General features: G+C 39.1%; 2 protein-coding genes and 1 long non-coding RNA gene across 3 annotated transcripts; all 3 read left to right on the plus strand.

Moving 5' to 3' along the window:
• Window positions 1-589: 589 nt before the first annotated feature.
• On the plus strand, window positions 590-1,956 carry LOC106602792 (uncharacterized). Its single transcript, XM_045717635.2, has 4 exons — window positions 590-678; window positions 814-887; window positions 1,029-1,097; window positions 1,249-1,956. Exons 2-4 carry the CDS (start codon window positions 828-830, stop codon window positions 1,528-1,530), a joined length of 411 nt encoding a protein of 136 aa, XP_045573591.1. The 5' UTR covers window positions 590-678; window positions 814-827; the 3' UTR covers window positions 1,531-1,956.
• Window positions 1,957-6,897: 4,941 nt separating this feature from the next.
• Window positions 6,898-8,225, plus strand: LOC145878548 (uncharacterized). Its single transcript, XM_082973896.1, has 4 exons — window positions 6,898-6,980; window positions 7,144-7,209; window positions 7,339-7,395; window positions 7,867-8,225. Exons 1-4 carry the CDS (start codon window positions 6,921-6,923, stop codon window positions 8,044-8,046), a joined length of 363 nt encoding a protein of 120 aa, XP_082830022.1. The 5' UTR covers window positions 6,898-6,920; the 3' UTR covers window positions 8,047-8,225.
• An 8,560-nt stretch (window positions 8,226-16,785) lies between these two features.
• Window positions 16,786-17,745, plus strand: LOC145878549 (uncharacterized). The gene is made up of 4 exons (XR_014391990.1): window positions 16,786-16,842; window positions 16,926-16,994; window positions 17,196-17,240; window positions 17,432-17,745. It is a non-coding gene; the product is annotated as an uncharacterized LOC145878549 (long non-coding RNA).
• Window positions 17,746-18,516: the final 771 nt, after the last annotated feature.

Here is an 18,516-nt window from a genome sequence, read left to right on the forward strand (position 1 = left end):
TTTATGCATACAGTACCAGTCAAAAGTTTGGACACACCTACTCATTCAAGGTTATTTTTTTTTATTTTTACTATTTTCTACATTGTAGAATAATAGTGAAGACATCAAAACTATGAAATAACACGTATGGAATCAAGTAGTAATTAAAAAAGTGTTCAACAAATCAAAATATATTTTATATTTGAGATTCTTCAATGTAACCACATTTTGCCTTGATGACACACTTGGCATTCTCTTTGAAGAATCTCAAATGTAAAATACATTTTGATTTGTTAAACACTATTATGGTTACTACATGATTCTACATGTGTTATTTCATAGTTTTGATGTCTTCACTATTATTCTACAGTGTAGAAAATATAAAAAATAAAGAAAAACCCTCGAATGAGTAGGTGTGTCCAAACATTTGACTGGTACTGTGTATCATACATTTTATGTGTGACATCTGTTCAGTTCTAATGTTAATCCCTTAGTATTACCCACACCTATCCTTCAACAGAGAGATTAAAGATGTCAGAATAGTAAACATCATGATTATTTTCACAATAATACCACTTAGTAGTAGGGCTTGTGACATCAATGCTCTTAACTCTATTTAAAAGAACCCACCGACTGGGTATAGCTCATTGTCTTTGCATCATTACACCTGATCAACTGCTGAAATTGACTGACTCAAAGGTAAGGAAATTGGTTGTAAAGCAGGGCTTTTGAATAGTGATAAATATACTTACGCTCTAGTGTTAACATTCTACTTCAACATTCAGAACAAAAAAAGGTAATCTAAGCTGCTTTTGTTGCTTTTTATGTTTTTAGAACTGACCACAAAGATGATGATGAAGACTGTAATCTTTCTGGGCTGCCTCCTGGGCCTGTCATTGGCTCTTCCTGTGAGTTTAACAAAAATCAACATACAATATATTTGCCCCAAATTATATAATTTTCTTCTTCACATAATATTTGATATATATATATTTTAGTATATATATAAATACATATGCATATTTAATATTAAAATGATAATTTTTCAGGCTGAAGTGGATCACTTGAGAGTTGCACGTTCCAGCTCTGACTCCAACTCTAACTCAAACTCCAAGGAGGTACGTTCCATAGCTCCACAGATTATGAGCAGAATTTATTCAACATATTGTAGTGAAGATCAATGTGTATGAGATATGATTCCATGTGTGGTGTGTATATCAAAATGACACTGAATGAGAAAAAAAACAGCTGTTTTCTTTTCCTATTTAGGCTGGTGGTTCCTTCCTGCCCTCCCTGCCAAAGTTGAATTCAAATCAGCTACTTCAACTGCTACTTAAACTGTTTGCTGCCTCTGCCCCAGCACCAGCCCCTGCCCCAGCTCCTGCACCTTCCCCTGCTCCTGCCCCTGCTCCTGCCCCAGCCCCTGCCCCTGCTCCTGCCCCAGCTCCTGCCCCTGCCCCTGCCCCAGCCCCTGCACCAGCCCCTGCCCCAGCCCCTGCTCCAGCCCCATCCCCTACTCCTGCCCCAGCCCCTGCACCAGCTGGACGTTAAACAGGTGAAGTGATGTTACAGTAACCCAGCCATCATTCATTTAATATCTCAATATTAGATTCCCCCAGTGGCGCAAAATACTTAAGTAAAAATATTTTAAAGTACTACTTAAATAGTTTTTGAGGTTATCTGTACTTTACTTTACTATATATATTTCTGACAACTTTTACTTTTACTTCACAAAATTCCTGAAGAAAATAATGTACTTTTTACCCCATACATTTTCCTTGACCTCCAAAAATTACTTTTTGAATGCTAAGCAGGACAGGAAAATGGACAAATTCATACGCTTATCAAGAGAACATCCCTGATCATCCCTACTGCCTCTGATCTGGCAGACTCACAAAACACAAATGCTTAGATTATTAAGATGTCTGAGTGTTGGAGTGTACCCCTGGCTATCCGTAAATAAAGTGAACAAGAAAATGGTGCCGTCTGACTTGTTTAATATAAGGTTTTTGTAATGACTTATACTTTTACTTTTACATTTGATACTTAAGTATATTTTAGCAATTACATATACTTTTGATACTTAAGTATATTTAAAACCAAATACTTTTAGACTTTTACTCAAGTTGTATTTAAGTGGGTAACTTTCATTTCTATTAAGGTATCTTTACTTTTACTCAAGTATGACAATTGGGTGCTTCTCCCAACACTGGATTCCCCAAACATCATAAGTACAATGTATATCCTTTAAATTCATTAATTCACTTTTCTGTCTATCAGGTATTTTATGGAACTCCCAGACATTGACTATGAAATGTGATTCCTTTATGCATCTCTGTTTAATAAACACATTTATATTTCAAGCTCAATTGTATGTCTCTCCAGTCCTCTGATGAATGCTCATTAAGATTATGGAAATTGTGAGAAATCTATACAATGTGTGGTACATTACATTGCGTTATTTAATAATAATTTAAAAAAAAAGTGTTATATTGCATGACAGGAGAAATCAAAATTAAGTCTGGAACTTGAGCTATATTGTATAAGTTGAGAAATTAAAGTTAAACATTACAATTAAATATTTTCATTTAGCCTCCGCAATCCCCCAAAACAGGTAGATGAATCATCAACAGTTTCAAAACCTCTCAATTTAGCTAAAGTTTCCTAACACTGATGAGACATTGTTCTTTGTGGGCACTGTGGATATACAGATTTGTAGGATTACCCACCAAATGCCTAATTTCATCACATTTTACATCTCCAGGACACAGAGCACACATTTGATCATGGGACTAAAGCTCATTGATGCACTGAAGGCACATTTGTGGAATGAAATGGTCTATAAAAAGCATATTTTTGCAGTTAAGTTAAAATACGCCATTAGTGTTAACAGTTTAGTACCAACATTTCAGGCATTATACATCTTCACATGAACAGTTAAGAATTTCAAAGAATGCTGTAGTGGAATTTAGGCATGCGTGTCAAGCTTTCAATTCATTGTACATCATTTTCATTTCAAGAATTCCATGGCGACCATGGACTTTGTTCCTCCATTCCTGTAAGAATTCTTGAAATACAACATCAACACTTTACACATCAATACACCAAGAGATTGCAGTTTCCACAGATTGCATTGCATTGGATTATGACAATATCTGAATTATTACAATATGATGGACTTAAGTTCACACTTTGAGTGTTGATTACTTTATACTGTAATATCATTCATCCTGGGGATTTTGTTTGCGTGTGCAGGTGTCTGAGAAACATGATCGAGAGGAGCGCTCAGCTAGCGATGAGGTGCAGTAATATTTAGTACTATCTATTGGTATATATTAGGTATTCTGTCTATTAGAGTACTATAGTATGGTCTACTATTTGAATATGATTACTAGTTTGTTTGAGTTCAGAACAATTTATCCATCTCTCTCTCTCTCTCTCTCTCTCTCTCTCTCTCTCTCTCTCTCTCTCTCTCCACAGAAATTCAGGGGTTATGGGTGTGGTTTGGGAGGGTTTTACCCCCATCAGCAGCCTCAGTACCCATCCTACTTCCCTTATGCTCAGCCTTCTCAAGGTAACTCTGCCCTGATGGCCCTCCTGCCCTTCCTATTGGCCAGCCTCGCCTCTGCTCCTGCCGCAACTCCTGCTGCAGCTCCAGCCCCAGCAGCAGGTGGAAAATGAGACGGGCGTCGATAGAGAAAGGAGAAAAAACTTGTTTACATCAAATATGTTGACATTAGCTGCTGTTCAGAGCTGATTATTCCATATTAATAAATGAAATAAGTTAAGATCCGTCATTGTGTATGTCTTTGTCAGCTGTGTTCTGTTTGTTTTGACAAACTATTTGAGATCCTTTCAAAACCAGTGTGAAACCTCTCTGATATAAGGTGGAAGGCTCTACAAGTCCTAAAAAAATTGTAAACAAGTATGAAATCAACAAAACTTCTGAATTCATAATCAGTTCCAGAGAATTTGTTGTTTTCAAAAAGGGGTCAAGACCCACCACCAGTTCTTCTTGGGTTGCAGATAACCAAATACACTCCATGGCCAAAAGGACACCTGCTCATCGAACATCTCATTCCAATATCATGGGCATTAATATGGATTGGTACCCCCTTTGACGCTATAATATCCTCCAGCTTTCCTCTAGATGTTGGAACATTGCTGCGGGGACTGGCTTCCATTCAGTCACAAGATCATTATTGAGGTTGGGCACTGACATTGGGCGATTAGGCCTGGCTCGCAGTTGGCGTGAAAAACCGCAAAGACCATTATTCCTCAACCACCAAACTTTAAAGTTGGCACTATGCATTGGGGCAGGTAGCGTTCTTCTGGCATCTACCAAATCCATATTAATCCATTGGACTGCCAGATGATGAAGCGTGATTCATCACTGTAGAGAACGCGTTTCCTCTTCTCCAGAGTCCAATAGCATTGAGCTTTACACCACTCAAGCCGACACTTGGCATTGCGCAAGGTGATCTTAGGCTTGTGTGCGGCTGTTTGTCCACGGAAACCCATTTAATTTAGCTCCTGACTAACAGTTATTGTGCTGACATTGCTTCCAGAGGCAGTTTGGAGTTAGTTTGTGAGTGTTGCAACCGAGGAGAGACGATTCTTACACGCTACGCGCTTCAGCACTCGGCCGTCCCATTCTGTGAGCTTCCCTGGCCTACCACTTTGGGGCTGAGCCGGTGTTGCTCCTAGATGTTTCCACTTCACAAAAACAGCACTTACAGTTGCCCGTGGCAGCTCTAGCAGGGCATACATTTGACTAACTGACTCGTTGAAAAGGTAGCACCTTACGTTGGTGCCACGTTGAAAGTCACTGAGCTCTTCAGTACAGGCCAATCTACTGCCAATGTTTGTCTTTGTAGATTGCATGGCTGTGTGCTCAATTGTATACACCTGTCTGCAACTAGTGTGGCTTAAATAGCCGAGTTCATTTATTTGAATGGGTGTCCACAAAGTGCATGTTTTTTATTGGTGGCTAAAAACTTGAAAGAAACTTTGAAAATGGGTTGCAACATTAAACATTTGTGAACCTCAACTCTTTAACTTCAGTATGAAGTCAAGCACTCTTTATATATTTCCATATATCCGAGTCAGTATCAATACTTAATAGTATACAATTATCCTGCTTAATTGTTCTAACAATTTATCAAACTTGTTTGCATACTTCTGACAGTTGCATTAAACAATTGGACCACTTTGTAAGGGAGACCCTTATTTGCTGGTCAGTGACCCACTGTCCCTACCCAGTCAGAGGTAAAATGGAAACTCACGGAGGGTTACACACAGAGAATGTTATTGCCATAAATGTAGATGTGGAATAAATATTGTTCTGGAATTAACAGCAGATGGGAAACAATGATAGAGTAGGCCTATACTGACATTTTCAGTTAGCACATTTGATTAACCTCTTGGGGATAGCCTAGGATAGGGGGCGCCACAGCGCGTTTTGAAAAAAATTTGTTCCCATTTTCAACGGCCTACTAATCAAACTCAGAAGCTAGGACATGCATATACTTATTATATATGGATAGAAAACACCCTAAAGTTTCTAAAACTGTTTGAATGGTGTCTGTGAGTATAAAATAACTCATATGGCAGTCAAAACCCCGAGACCGATTGAAACAGGAAGTGTAATTCTGAATTGTGGACTCGACTTCATCACTTTGCCTATTAATCACACCGTGAGCAATGGTTCACTGAGCACTTCCTATTGCTTCCACTAGATGTCCCCAGTCTTTTCACAGTGGATTGAGCCTTATACAGTCGAAACTCAGTGAATGAGACGCGTTGGAAATTGGTCACAGGGGATGGGCCATCACCATTATGACGTCGGCGGCCCTGTCTACCCCCACCTTTGGAAATGTTTCAAAACACTCTGCAATCGTCCCCGTCGAATCTTATTGGCTCTCTTGGTGTTACAGGCCCTGAAGATTAATGTTTTACAACGTTTGACTTGTTTGAACGAACCTAGAGGAGGGGAAAAGTACATTTTCCTAAACTTCTGTCCCGCGCACGTCGGAAGATTTGGAGATAGCCCTAGGACACGCTACCAACAGCAGGCTAATGGAACATGAATTATGGACTTTTTCGACCGAAAATACATCTGTTGTGGACCTGGGATTCCTGGAAGTGCTTTCTGATGAAGACAACTAAAGGTAGGCGATTATTGACAATATTATACAAGATGAGATGTGACATGCTGGCGCGGCGCTAGTATTCCAGGCTCATTTTCTGAGTATCGCATCTCCTTTTATCGCAAAGTGTGATTACCCAGTAAAGTTAATTTAAAATCTGGTATGACAGGTGTTCTCAAGAGATATTCATCTATAAATGTTAGATTGACAATATAAATTTCAAAAATTGTTTTCGAATAGTAATAAATGGAATTATGCGCTGTTTCCCGGGACGCATTTGAGGGGAAAATAGATAGTCAACTCAGACGCCGATGTAAAATGCTGTTTTTATATATAAATATGACCTTTATTGAACAAAAGAATGCATGCTGTGTGTAACATGATGTCCTAGGTGTGTCATCTGATGAAGTTTGTAAAAGGTTAGTGCTGCATTTAGCTGTCTTCTGGGTTTATGTGACATTATATGCTAGCTTGAAAAATGGGTGTCTGATTATTTCTGGCTTGGTACTCTGCTGACATTATCTAATGTTTTGCTTTCGCTGTAAAGCCTTTTTGAAATCGGACAACGTGGTTAGATTAAGGAGATGTTTATCTTTCAAAGAGTGTATGTTTGAAAAATTTGAATTTTGACATTTATTTGGTTTCAAATTTGCCGCTCTTGAAATGCACCTGCTGTTGATAGGGTGCACCACGAACACCCAGACATCATACAACATCCTTCCTTGCAACACATGTAGGCTTCATTAGGGCTTAGTGATAGGCTGAGAAACACTATATATTGTCTGTGTATTGATGAGTGTGCTAGCGCTTACAGAGGCACTGAGAAGGCTTTTAACCCTGAGATACGTTAAGGTATGGTTATACTAATAATTCTATCACTTTGTTCAGAGTGAAGTCATTCTTATACACTCATTAACTGTGTAGTAGATTATACATATAATATAATCTGTAACTTGTTGGGAATAGATGGATTAATAAAGTGATGACGTTTATGTTTATACTGTACTCTATTTAGATGAAGACTTTCAGCATGAAGATTGCTGTTCTACTTGGATTTGTGATGCTTCTCTCTATTGCTCTGGTAAGCCATGCATATAGTATGCACATGAAATGCTGGTGCAAATGTCATGTTAGACTTCGAAAAATGTTAAAGTTAGTATATTACATCCATATGTATATTAATTCATTGCCTTATTGTTTGCTTTTGAAGGCTGAGCATGACCATGGCCATCAGCATATCATTGAGAAGCGCTCTTCAAGTGAAGAGGTGAGTAGTATAAATTATACATCTTTTTTGAAGGAGTATTTTTGCTTTATTTGGGGACAGAGATGTTGAGAGAAAGACAGGAAAGGCAAAGTTTGTGCCAGAAGGGTGTGGGCCGCATTCAAACTGAAGCTTCCATATTATACAATGCCTTCAGAAGATATTCAAACCCCTCAACTTTTTCTACATTTTGTAGAGTTACAAGGTGGGATTAAAAAGATCTACAGAAAATACTCTGTATTGTCAAAGTGGAAGAAAAATTTAAACATTTGTAAACAAAATATGAAAAATAAAACATGAGTATATTACATATATACATATAGTATCAGCATCTACATGGCCCTTGCTCTATACAGTTATTTAATAAAACTGATTTACTGCTAAAATAAACTATGTACAGGTATTGTGTACACAATTGAGACTCCAGTGACTACATTAGTTTTGATTATCCTTCTTTTTCCCTCCTTCTTCTAGCGTGGCCGTGGCCCTGGCCGTGGCTTTCCAAACTTTCTCCAGCAGTACAACTACTTTCTGCTTCTGCAAAGACTTGGTCTTTTCCCAGCCCCTGCAGCCCCGGCCCCTGCAGCACCTGCCCCTGCAGCACCGGCCCCAGCCCCAGCTCCAGCCCCAGCTCCAGCTCCAGCTGGTCGCTGAGAAAGGACATGAATCAGAACCTTCAACTCAACAAGAGCAAGCTATGGTTGCTGAAGTGACCAGAACATTAACTGACACTAAGTACTGTAATAGCTGATTTCCATATTTTGCTTGAGTTTCCCTTTAATGTACTTGCTGTATGTCTGTCTGCAATGCAATAAAGTGGATTTGAAATGGCATATGTCCCCTCCTGCACACTTTCTTTTGCCTGAGAAATTTGATTTTGAATTCAAACATATGTTCACAGTTTGTGCATTTGTTAGTTAGTTAGTCAAATCTGAGGATTAGCATCTTGTTTTGTCGGTTGACATTTCTTGATATATTTAGTGAGGCTACATTGGTTGTGAACAATATTCGAGTTATGTTTTCAACATTTAAACATGTTTTAAATTGTATTCACATTATGAGTAACGTAGGTTAAAGGAAGTCAAGTAGCCAAATTCAATGGTCAAACATTTAAATCTTTCGATGGTTGAAATCATTGAAAGCCTTGACATAATACAGTATAATTTTTACATACATTTTATCATTCAACCTATTCCCACTCCACTGCTTATTTCACCGGGCTGCTTACGATGAGCAAGTAAATAAGTCACTGGGTTACAGTTACTGTACCTAGATACAGTACAGTATCCAGGTACAGTAACTGATACAGTACAGTACATATTCTACCCACCACTGCGACTTGTATGCTCTCATTGGCTGGCCTTCGCTTCATATTCGTCGCCAAACCCACTGGCTCCAAGTCATCTATAAGTCTCTGCTAGGTAAAGCCCTGCCTTATCTCAGCTCACTGGTCACCATAGCAGCACCCACCTGTAGCACGCGCTCCATCATGTGTATTTCACTTGTCACTCCCAAAGCCAATTCCTTCTTTGGCCGCCTTACCTTCCAGTTCTCTGCTGCCAATGACTGAAACAAATTGCAAAAATCACTGAAGCTGGAGACTCATATCTCCCTCTCTAACTTTAAACACCAGCTGTCAGAGTAGCTCACAGATCACTGCACCTGTACATAGTCCATCTGTAAATAGCCCATCCAACTTCCTCATCCCCATACTGTTATATATATTTTTTTGCTTCTTTGCACCACCGTATCTCTACTTGCACATCCCTCTTCTGCATATCTATTACTCCAGTGTTTAATTGCTAAATTGTAATTATTTTACCACTGTGGCCTATGTATTGCCTTACCTCCCTCATCTTACCTCATTTGCACACACTGTATATAGACTTTTCTATTGTGTTATTGACTGTATGTTTGTTTATTCCATGTGTAACTCTGTGTTGTTTGTGTTGCACTGCTTTGCTTTATCATGGCCACGTCATAGTTGTAAATGAGAACTTATTCTCAACTGGCCTACTTGGTGAAATAAAGGTGAAATAAATAAAAATACAAATACAAATAAAATCATAAAAGGACAAGGCAAGGTGCTTGGCTATACTGAGGGTAAGATTGTTCTACTTTCGAGAGATTTACTCTCAAAGTTACCATCATATCGACAAAGAAAACACAGAGGAACACAAAAACAGATTTAATGAAAAAGAAATGAATCAAGACACTACAGTGGTAATGAATAGTTATGGAAGCTACTTCAAATTCAAGCCATTAGTGACACCATGTGGTTAAAGGTAATACCTCACCTGGAGTGTGTGTGCATTTCCAGTGTGTGTGTGTGTGTGTGTGTGTGTGTGTGTGTGTTTGTCTGTGTGCGTGTGTGTGCATGCGTGCGTGTGTGATTGTGAAGACATTTTTACAGAGAATGACCATGTGTCATCAATTGATTATTTATTCATTCAGAGTCCATTATAATAGATTAAGCATAGTATTTCTTTAGATCTTTCTTTGTTTCTATCTTTGTAATGTATTTTTTCGTTATGTGTCGGACCCCAGTAAGAAGAGCTGTCGCCATTGGCGTCGGTTAATGGAGATCCTAATAACAAAAAATGTAAAATAATAAAAGACGTTGGGGGAGGATGGGGTGCTAAGCTGAGATATGGAATTGTTTTAAGATGGTCATACTATTGATAATTTAGCTATTTGATTTTGAATTAGAGGACCACTTTAGGTATCAAAAAAATATGTAAATGACTGATTTTGGCCTTTACCACTAAAGCCCATAGAAATGCATTGAATAACACATTCATAAATGCAAAAAGGACTTTCAAAAAATGTATAATAATATTGAGTATTGCAATAGTATGTAATAGTATTGAAGTGTCTGTCCTAAATCTAGGAGGAAATATACTCAGGGAATATACCGTTTATAAATATATGTACACATAGTACACATATTTAACCCCTTTTTTGGGGTTAGGCATAAAATTACCTTCATGCTTCCATTAGTTTTTTGAAACCTGTAACGATTACCTTCAGACAAGTCCCGTGCCACTTGTCGGGGTCATATTGCAAAATCATCCCTTTTCACAGTGGGGTCCCATAACATTGTCACCTAAACGGACGGTACCAAACAGAACTTCAGACGACTCTACTGACAATTGTGAGAGACGTAGAAAAAAACGGAGAACAGCAAATGTTCGGACATTACACACGTTTTTGTGAGAAGACTAATTTCCGGGATGTCTCATTGTCTGACATACACCGCTCTACCTCTGACACCTTTCACTGCAGATGTGGAAGTGCGACACTGGCGGATGTGGTGGATTGAGAAGCATCCAATGCAAAAATCCAATGCAGTTATCTCTATATTAAACTGAAGGATTGCGATGAGGATTTTCTTGTTATGTAACTTAGATTGATGCGCCGGTGCATCAATCAACTCTAGGGGGTTATGCCCGAGTAATAATATTGAGACTGATATTTGGTAACAATTTGTATGACAATCCAGACATAGTATTATTCCTCTCAGTCTCTGCAAGATCAACAAAGAGCTAATATTGATAATTAAATCTGATAAGTAGATAATAATTGTTTTCATTGCTAATTGACATATTTATTTAGAGGTTGCCATGAGACAAACCACATGCGAATTTAGGCTTGCCAGTCTCTTCACCTGGTCAGAATCTTTGAGCTCTAAGCTTCTTCCTATGGACACTTATATTCGACATTACGTGTTGTGCAATCTCTACACAGTTTGAGAAAACACAGCCTATGTGTGATGTGTGCAAAAGGGCAATTATCACTCAGGCTTTGATAATGGGTGTACCCCGTAGAGTAGATGTCAGCGCCCACATGGACATCGAATTAGCATAATAAAAAAATCCCCATAATAGTCGGTCAGTTTAAGCTAGAGATATCAGCTAGAAAAACTCTCCGTAACAAAGGTCCTACAAACGTTCCTACGCCTCTACGGAAAGGTGAGACTCCAACAAACACGATGGTGTTCTCCGTTTTGCTCTATGACCCCCACAAGCGTCTTGGGACTCGTCTGAAGTCGGTACAGCCGACCCTCCAACTTCTGTCTGTAGCGTCCGAACAGACTCCTTTGCGGTGAGACACTGACGAGCACGTACATGTTGGTTGATTTGCAGTAGGACACCCACAGGCCTCACAAGACTTGTCTGAATGTCACTCGGTACCAGTTGCAAAAATCTATGGAAGTACTGTATACGGTGCATTCGAGAAGTATTCAGACCCCTTGACTTATTCCATATTTTGTTACATTACAGCCTTATTCGAAAATTGATTACATAGTTGTTTTCCCTCATCAATCTACACACAATACCCCACAATGACAAAGCAAAAACAGGTTTTTAGAATTTTTTGCAAATGTATTAAAAATAAAAAACTGAAATATCACATTTACAGAAGTGTTCAGACCCTTTACTAAGTACTTTGTTCAAGCACCTTTGGCAGAGATTACAGCCTCGAGTCTTCTTGGATATGACACTACAAGCTTGTTTCTTCTATTCTTTAATGCAGATCCTCTCAAGCTCTGTCATGTTTGATGGGGAGCGTTGCTAAACAGCTATTTTCAGGTCTCTCCAGAGATGTTTGATCGGGTTCAAGTCTGGGCTCTGGCTGGGCCACTCAAGGACATTCAGAGACTTGTCCCGAAGCCACTCCTGCGTTGTCTTGGCTGTGTGCTTATGTTCATTGGAAGGTGAACCTTCGCCCCAGTCTGAGGTCCCGAGCGCTCTGGAGCAGGTTTTCATCAAGGATCTCTCTGTACTTTGCTCCGTTCATCTTTCCCTCGATCCTGACTAGTCTCCCAATCCCTGCCACAGCATGATGCTGCCACCACCATGCTTCACCGAAGGGATGGTGCCAGGTTTCCTCTAGACATGATGCTTGACATTTAAGCCAAAGAGTTCAATCTTGGTTTCATCAGACTAGAGAATCTTGTTGCTCATGGTCTGAGAGTCCTTTAGGAGCCTTTTGGCAAACTCCAAGCGGCTGTCATGTGCCTTTTACTGAGGAGTGGCTTCCGTCAGGTCACTCTACCATAAAGGCCTAATTGGTGGAGGGCTGCAGAGATGGTTGTCCTTCTGGAAGGGTTTCCCATCACCACAAAAAAAACTCTGTCAATCTGACCATCAGGTTCTTGGTCACCTCCCTGACCAAGGCCCTTCTCCCCGGATTGCTCAGTTTGGCTGGGCGGACAGCTCTTGGAAGTGTCTTGGTGGTTCCAAACTTTTTACATTTAAGAATGATGGAGTCCACTGTGTTCTTGGGGACCCTGTGCTCTAAAGACAATTCCTTTGACCTCAAGGCTTGTTTTTTGCTCTAACATGCACTGTCAACTGTGGGACCTTATATAGACAGCTGTGTGCCTTTCCAAATCATGTCCAATCATTTGAATTTACTACAGGTGGACTCCAATCAAGTTGTTGAAACATCTAAAGGATGTTCAATGGAAACAGGATGCACCTTAGATAAGTCTCATGGTCTCATGGAAAGGGTCTGAATACTTATGTAAATAAGGTATTTTTGTTTTTACATTATTTTTTTCTAAAAACCTTTATTCACTTGGTCGTTATGGGGTGTTGTGTGTAGAGTGATGAAGAAAATGTTTTATTTAGTACATTTTAGAATAAGGCTGTAACGTAACAAATTGTGGAAAAAGTCAAGGGGTCTGAATACTTTCCAAATGCACTGAAAAGGTGTCATCATTTAAACATTCATAGTGTAGGTTGGAAAAAGTATGTGAACCCCTAGGCTAATGACATCTCCAAAAGCAAATTGGAGTCAGGAGTCAGTTAACCTGGAATCCAATCAATGAGACGAGATTGGAGATGTTGGTTAGAGCTGCCCTGCCCTATAAAAACACTCACAAAATTTGAGTTTGCTATTCACAAGAAGAAACAGAAAGCTCTGGAACATGCTAACATCTCTGTTGACGAGTCTACGGTACATACAACAATTAAGAAGAATGGTGTTCACGGGAGGACACCATGGAAGAAGCCACTGTTGTCCAAAAAAACATTGCTGGACATCTGGAGTTTGAAAAAATGCACCTGGATGTTCCACAGCGCTACTGGCAAAATATTCTGTGGACAGATGAAACTACAGTTGAGTTGTTTGGAAGGAACACACAACACCATGTGTGGAGAAAAAATGGCACAGCACACCAACATCAAACCTTCTTCCCAACTGTAAAGTATGTTGGAGGGAGCATCATGGTTTGGGGCTGTTTTGCTGCCTCAGGGCCTGGACAGCTTGCTATTACCGATAGAAAAATGAATTCCCAAGTTTATCAAGACAATTTGCAGGACAATGTCAGGCTATCTGTCTGCCAATTGAAGCTCAACAGAAGTCGGGTGATGCAACAGGACAACGACCCAAAACACAGAAGTAAATCGACAACAGAATGACTTCAACAGAAGAAGAAAATACGCCTTCTGGAATGGCCCAGTCAGAGTCCTGACCTCAACCCGATTGAGATGCTGTGGCATGACCTCAACAGAGCAATTCACACCAGTTTTGTAAAGAGGAATGGTCCAAAATTCCTCCTGACCGTTGTGCAGGTCTGATCCGCATCTACAGAAAACGTTTGGTTGAGGTTAATGCTGCCAAATGAGGGCCAACCAGTTATTAAATCCAAGGGTTCACATACTTTTCCCACCCTGCACTGTGAATGTTTACACGATGTGTTCAATAAAGACATGAAAACATATAATTGTTTGTGTGTTATTAGTTTAACAGACTGTGTTTGTCTATTGTTGTGACCTAGATGAAGATCAGATCATATTTTATGACCAATTTATGCAGAAGTCCAGGTATTTCCAAAGGGTTCACATACTTTTTCTAGCCACTGTATATGGAGACTGTTTAGTGACAAAAATAAGGGTTTAAATACATGTAAAAAAAATGTTTTCTGATCCTTCTTATGTCTCTCAGTTATAGGATAGACTCTTCAGAACAAATTTCCTTTAGATTTTTATGGGGGGACTATCTGTTGTTCCATGTAGTAAATCTGTTATTCATTGAGTTTTTAGGGGCTAATAGCAGTAAGACCATATACATAATTTTTCAATCAAATAATTTTTTACAATTGTTTTTTGATACTTCAAGGGGCCTTAAAATTCAATATCAAATAGCAAAATTATCCGTCTTAAAACGTTCCAGTATTCATAGGTAGCACCTCCGTCACTCGGTCACATCATGCCACTGTTATGAACGTTCTCAAGACGCCCTCTATCAGCAGCGCCATAGTGGTGCCCTAAAGCGCTGATAAACCCAGTCATCTGTTTGAATGTTAAATGACGAGACAGAGGCATTGATGCAAGTAAACAGTCTTGTTCAGTACATTACAATACATCCGGGTATCTCAAGCACACCGGTAAACACACTGAAGTTGCAGTAATTAACATTTACCAACAGATGGCAGCACTGTGCCATCTTACACCCATAACATCATCCTGGACATAGGCAAACTAATGTTAAGTCTAAATTTAAATTAGTTACCGGGAAATTTGATGACATTGCTAAAGTAGTCGAATATTTCTTAGGAAACAACTTTGACAGCATTATCATGTAGTCAAATTTACTTTAGACAGATGGCAAAGTTGTCATTAGCTAGTAAAGTTCAACAAAAGTAGCTAGTTATGCTAACTTTAGCTAGCTAAAATCCGGTGGCCTCCCCTCAATCTTAGCTAGCTAGCTAACATTATACCGAATTTAAAGTCAAACTGGTGACATTAAAATAATGGGGGAAAAAATGTCCTACTAAATATTTGCCTCCTTTTGAATGGCATTGTATTTCCATATCACTGTAATGCACGTTTGATGAAATCTTCATCAGCGCTCATAGTCGATACATTTGGTAGAATGCTCAGTTGGGCATCAGTCCAAAACGAACGTTCAAAACAATATTGTGACGAAACATGCACCCTCCCGCCCCACACCCTCTCCCAGCTTAGACAGGGCTTATTGGGTTAATTGACCTTGAGTTCTGCAATGTCAGTTTGTCAACAGAAAGAGCCCTGTGATTGCAATGGCATTCTGTGGCAGTTTGACAGTAGCTCGGATGAGTGTACTAAAGATGGGAAATATATATTTTATAATGAATATTAGTTTACTTCTCTACAAAAACGGATACCTTTAAAAATGTCTGAACTTATAAAAAGGATCTGAAATAAATATTTTTTGCCTGGGGGCAACACTTACATTCAATATGTAAATAAAGTTGGACATTTGTCGTGGCAAGGTGGGAATGTGTTGCATATTATACTGTTTAAGCTGGTGGCTCAGTTTAAGTCAGTCACTCAGTGACTGTTTAAGCTGGTGACTAATTCTATGATCAAGTACTTTCCACGACGATTTGGCAACGTTCAAAGGTGGGGAGTGAAGTGGGTGTTTGTTTGCAAAACATTGGTACTGCATGTGTTTTCAGAATAAGGAAAATCCATTTCTATCACACATTCCAAAATGATTTCAGCGATTAGCTGGATGCCGTTGATATTTTATAAGGAATTTGAAATGATTTATATACTTTTCCTTTTGATACTTAAATATATTTGAGCAATTACAATTATTTTGATACTTAAGTATATTTAAAGCCAAATACTTTTAGACTTTTACTCATGCAGTATTTTACTGAGGGATTTTCACTTAAAATTGAGTCATTTTCTATTAAAGTATCTTTACTTTTACTCAAGTATGACAATTGGGCACTTTTCTGAACACTGGATTCCCCAAACATCATAAGTACAATGTATATCCTATAAATTCATTAATTCACGTTTCTGTCTATCAGGTATTTCATGGAACTCCCAGACATTGACTATGAAGTGTGATTCCTTTATGCATTTCTGTTTAATAAACACATTTATATTTCAAGCTCAATTGTATGTCTATCCAGTCCTCTGATGAATGCTCATTAAGTTTATGGAAATTGTGAGAAATCTATACAAAGTGTGGTACATTACATTGTGTGATTTGAGAAATTAAAAAAAGTGTTGTACATTATATTGCACGATAGGATAAATCAAAATAATGTCTGGTACTTGAGCAATGTTGTATAAGTTGAGAAATATAAATTGTACATTTCAATTAAATGTGTTCATTTAGCCTCCACAATGCCCAAAAAACAAGGGTATACATCATCGACAGATTCAAAATCTCTCAACTTAGCAAAAGTTTCCTAATACTGATGAGACATTGTTCTTTGTGGGCACTGTGGATATATACAGATCTGTAGAGTTACCCATTAAATGCCTAATTTCATCACATTTTACGTGTCCAGGACACACCGTTGATCATGGGACTGAAAGCTCATTGGTTGACAGTGGAATTAAATGGTCTATAAAAAGCCTATTTTTGCTGTTAAGTTACAATACAGCATTAGTCTCAAGTTGAATACTTTTTAAGTATTTTACATCTTCACTTGAACAGGTAAGAGTTTCAAAGAATACTGTAGTGGAATTGAGGCATGCGTATCTAGCTTTGAATTCACTGTACGTCTTTTTCATTTGAAGAATTCCATGGTGACCATGAAGCTACTAGTCCTAGTGATGTGCCTGATTGGACTTTGTTCCTCCATTCCTGTAAGAATTCTTGAAATGCAACATCAAGCCTTCAATTTACACATCAATACACCAAGAGATTGCCGTTTCCACAGATTGCGTAGCATTGGAATATGACAATATCTGAATTATTACAATATGATGGACTTAAGTTCACACTTTGAGTGTTGATTACTTTATACCATAATATCATTCATCCTGGGATTTTGTTTGTGTGTGCAGGTGTCTGAGAAACATGATCGAGAGGAGCGCTCAGCAAGTGATGAGGTGCAGTAATATTTAGTACTATCTACTGGTATACAATAGGTATTCTGTCTATTAGAGTACTATAGTATGGTCTACTATTTGAATATGATTACTAGTTTGTTTGAGTTCAGAACAATTTATCCATCTTCTCTCTCTCTCTCTCTCTCTCTCTCTCTCTCTCTCTCTCTCTCTCTCTCTCTCTCTCTCCAAAGAAGTTCAGGGGTTATGGGCGTGGTTTGGGAGGGTTTTACCCCTATCAGCAGCCTCAGTACCCATCCTACTTCCCTTATGCTCAGCCTTCTCAAGGTAACTCTGCCCTGATGGCCCTCCTGCCCTTCCTATTGGCCAGCCTCGCCTCTGCTCCTGCCGCAACTCCTGCTGCAGCTCCAGCCCCAGCCCCAGCAGCAGGTGGAAAATGAGACGGGCGTCGATAGAGAAAGGAGAAAAAACGTGTTTACATCAAATATGTTCGCATTAGCTGCTGTTCAGAGCTGATTATTCCATATTAATAAATGAAATAAGTTAAGATCCGTCATTGTGTATGTCTTTGTCAGTTGTGTTCTGTTTGTTTTGACAAACTATTTGAGATCCTTTCAAAACAAGTGTGAAACCTCACTGACATAAGGTGGAAGGCTCTACAAGTCCTAAAAAAATTGTAAACAAGTATGAAATCAACAAAACTTCTGAATTCATAATCAGTTCCAGAGAATTTGTTGTTTCCAAAAAGGGGTCAAGACCCACTACCAGTTCTTCTTGGGTTGCAGATAACCAAATACACTCCATGGCCAAAAGGACACCTGCTCATCGAACATCTCATTCCAATATCATGGGCATTAATATGGATTGGTCCCCCCTTTGCCGCTATAATATCCTCCAGCTTTCCTCTAGATGTTGGAACATTGCTGCGGGGACTGGCTTCCATTCAGTCACAAGATCATTATTGAGGTTGGGCACTGACATTGGGCGATTAGGCCTGGCTCGCAGTTGGCGTGAAAAACCGCAAAGACCATTATTCCTCAACCACCAAACTTTAAAGTTGGCACTATGCATTGGGGCAGGTAGTGTTCTTCTGGCATCTGCCAAAACCATATTAATCCGTTGGACTGCCAGATGATGAAGCGTGATTCATCACTGTAGAGAACGCGTTTCCTCTTCTCCAGAGTCCAATAGCATTGAGCTTTACACCACTCAAGGAGACACTTGGCATTGCGCAAGGTGATCTTAGGCTTGTGTGCGGCTGCTTGTCCACGGAAACCCATTTAATTTAGCTCCTGACTAACAGTTATTGTGCTGACAT

Source organism: Salmo salar, chromosome 04 (genome assembly GCF_965601325.2).
Source record: "Salmo salar chromosome 04, fSalSal1, whole genome shotgun sequence".
Lineage (NCBI taxonomy): Eukaryota > Metazoa > Chordata > Actinopteri > Salmoniformes > Salmonidae > Salmo > Salmo salar.

Coding starts and splice junctions, on each gene's coding strand:
- LOC106602792 (XM_045717635.2), top strand. CDS start 828: ATGATGATGAAGACTGTAATCTTTCTGGGCTGCCTCCTGGGCCTGTCA. Junction 888..1,028: donor GCCTGTCATTGGCTCTTCCT/GTGAGTTTAACA, acceptor ATAATTTTTCAG/GCTGAAGTGGATCACTTGAG. Junction 1,098..1,248: donor CTAACTCAAACTCCAAGGAG/GTACGTTCCATA, acceptor TTTCCTATTTAG/GCTGGTGGTTCCTTCCTGCC.
- LOC145878548 (XM_082973896.1), top strand. CDS start 6,921: ATGAGTGTGCTAGCGCTTACAGAGGCACTGAGAAGGCTTTTAACCCTG. Junction 6,981..7,143: donor TAACCCTGAGATACGTTAAG/GTATGGTTATAC, acceptor TACTCTATTTAG/ATGAAGACTTTCAGCATGAA. Junction 7,396..7,866: donor AGCGCTCTTCAAGTGAAGAG/GTGAGTAGTATA, acceptor TCCTTCTTCTAG/CGTGGCCGTGGCCCTGGCCG.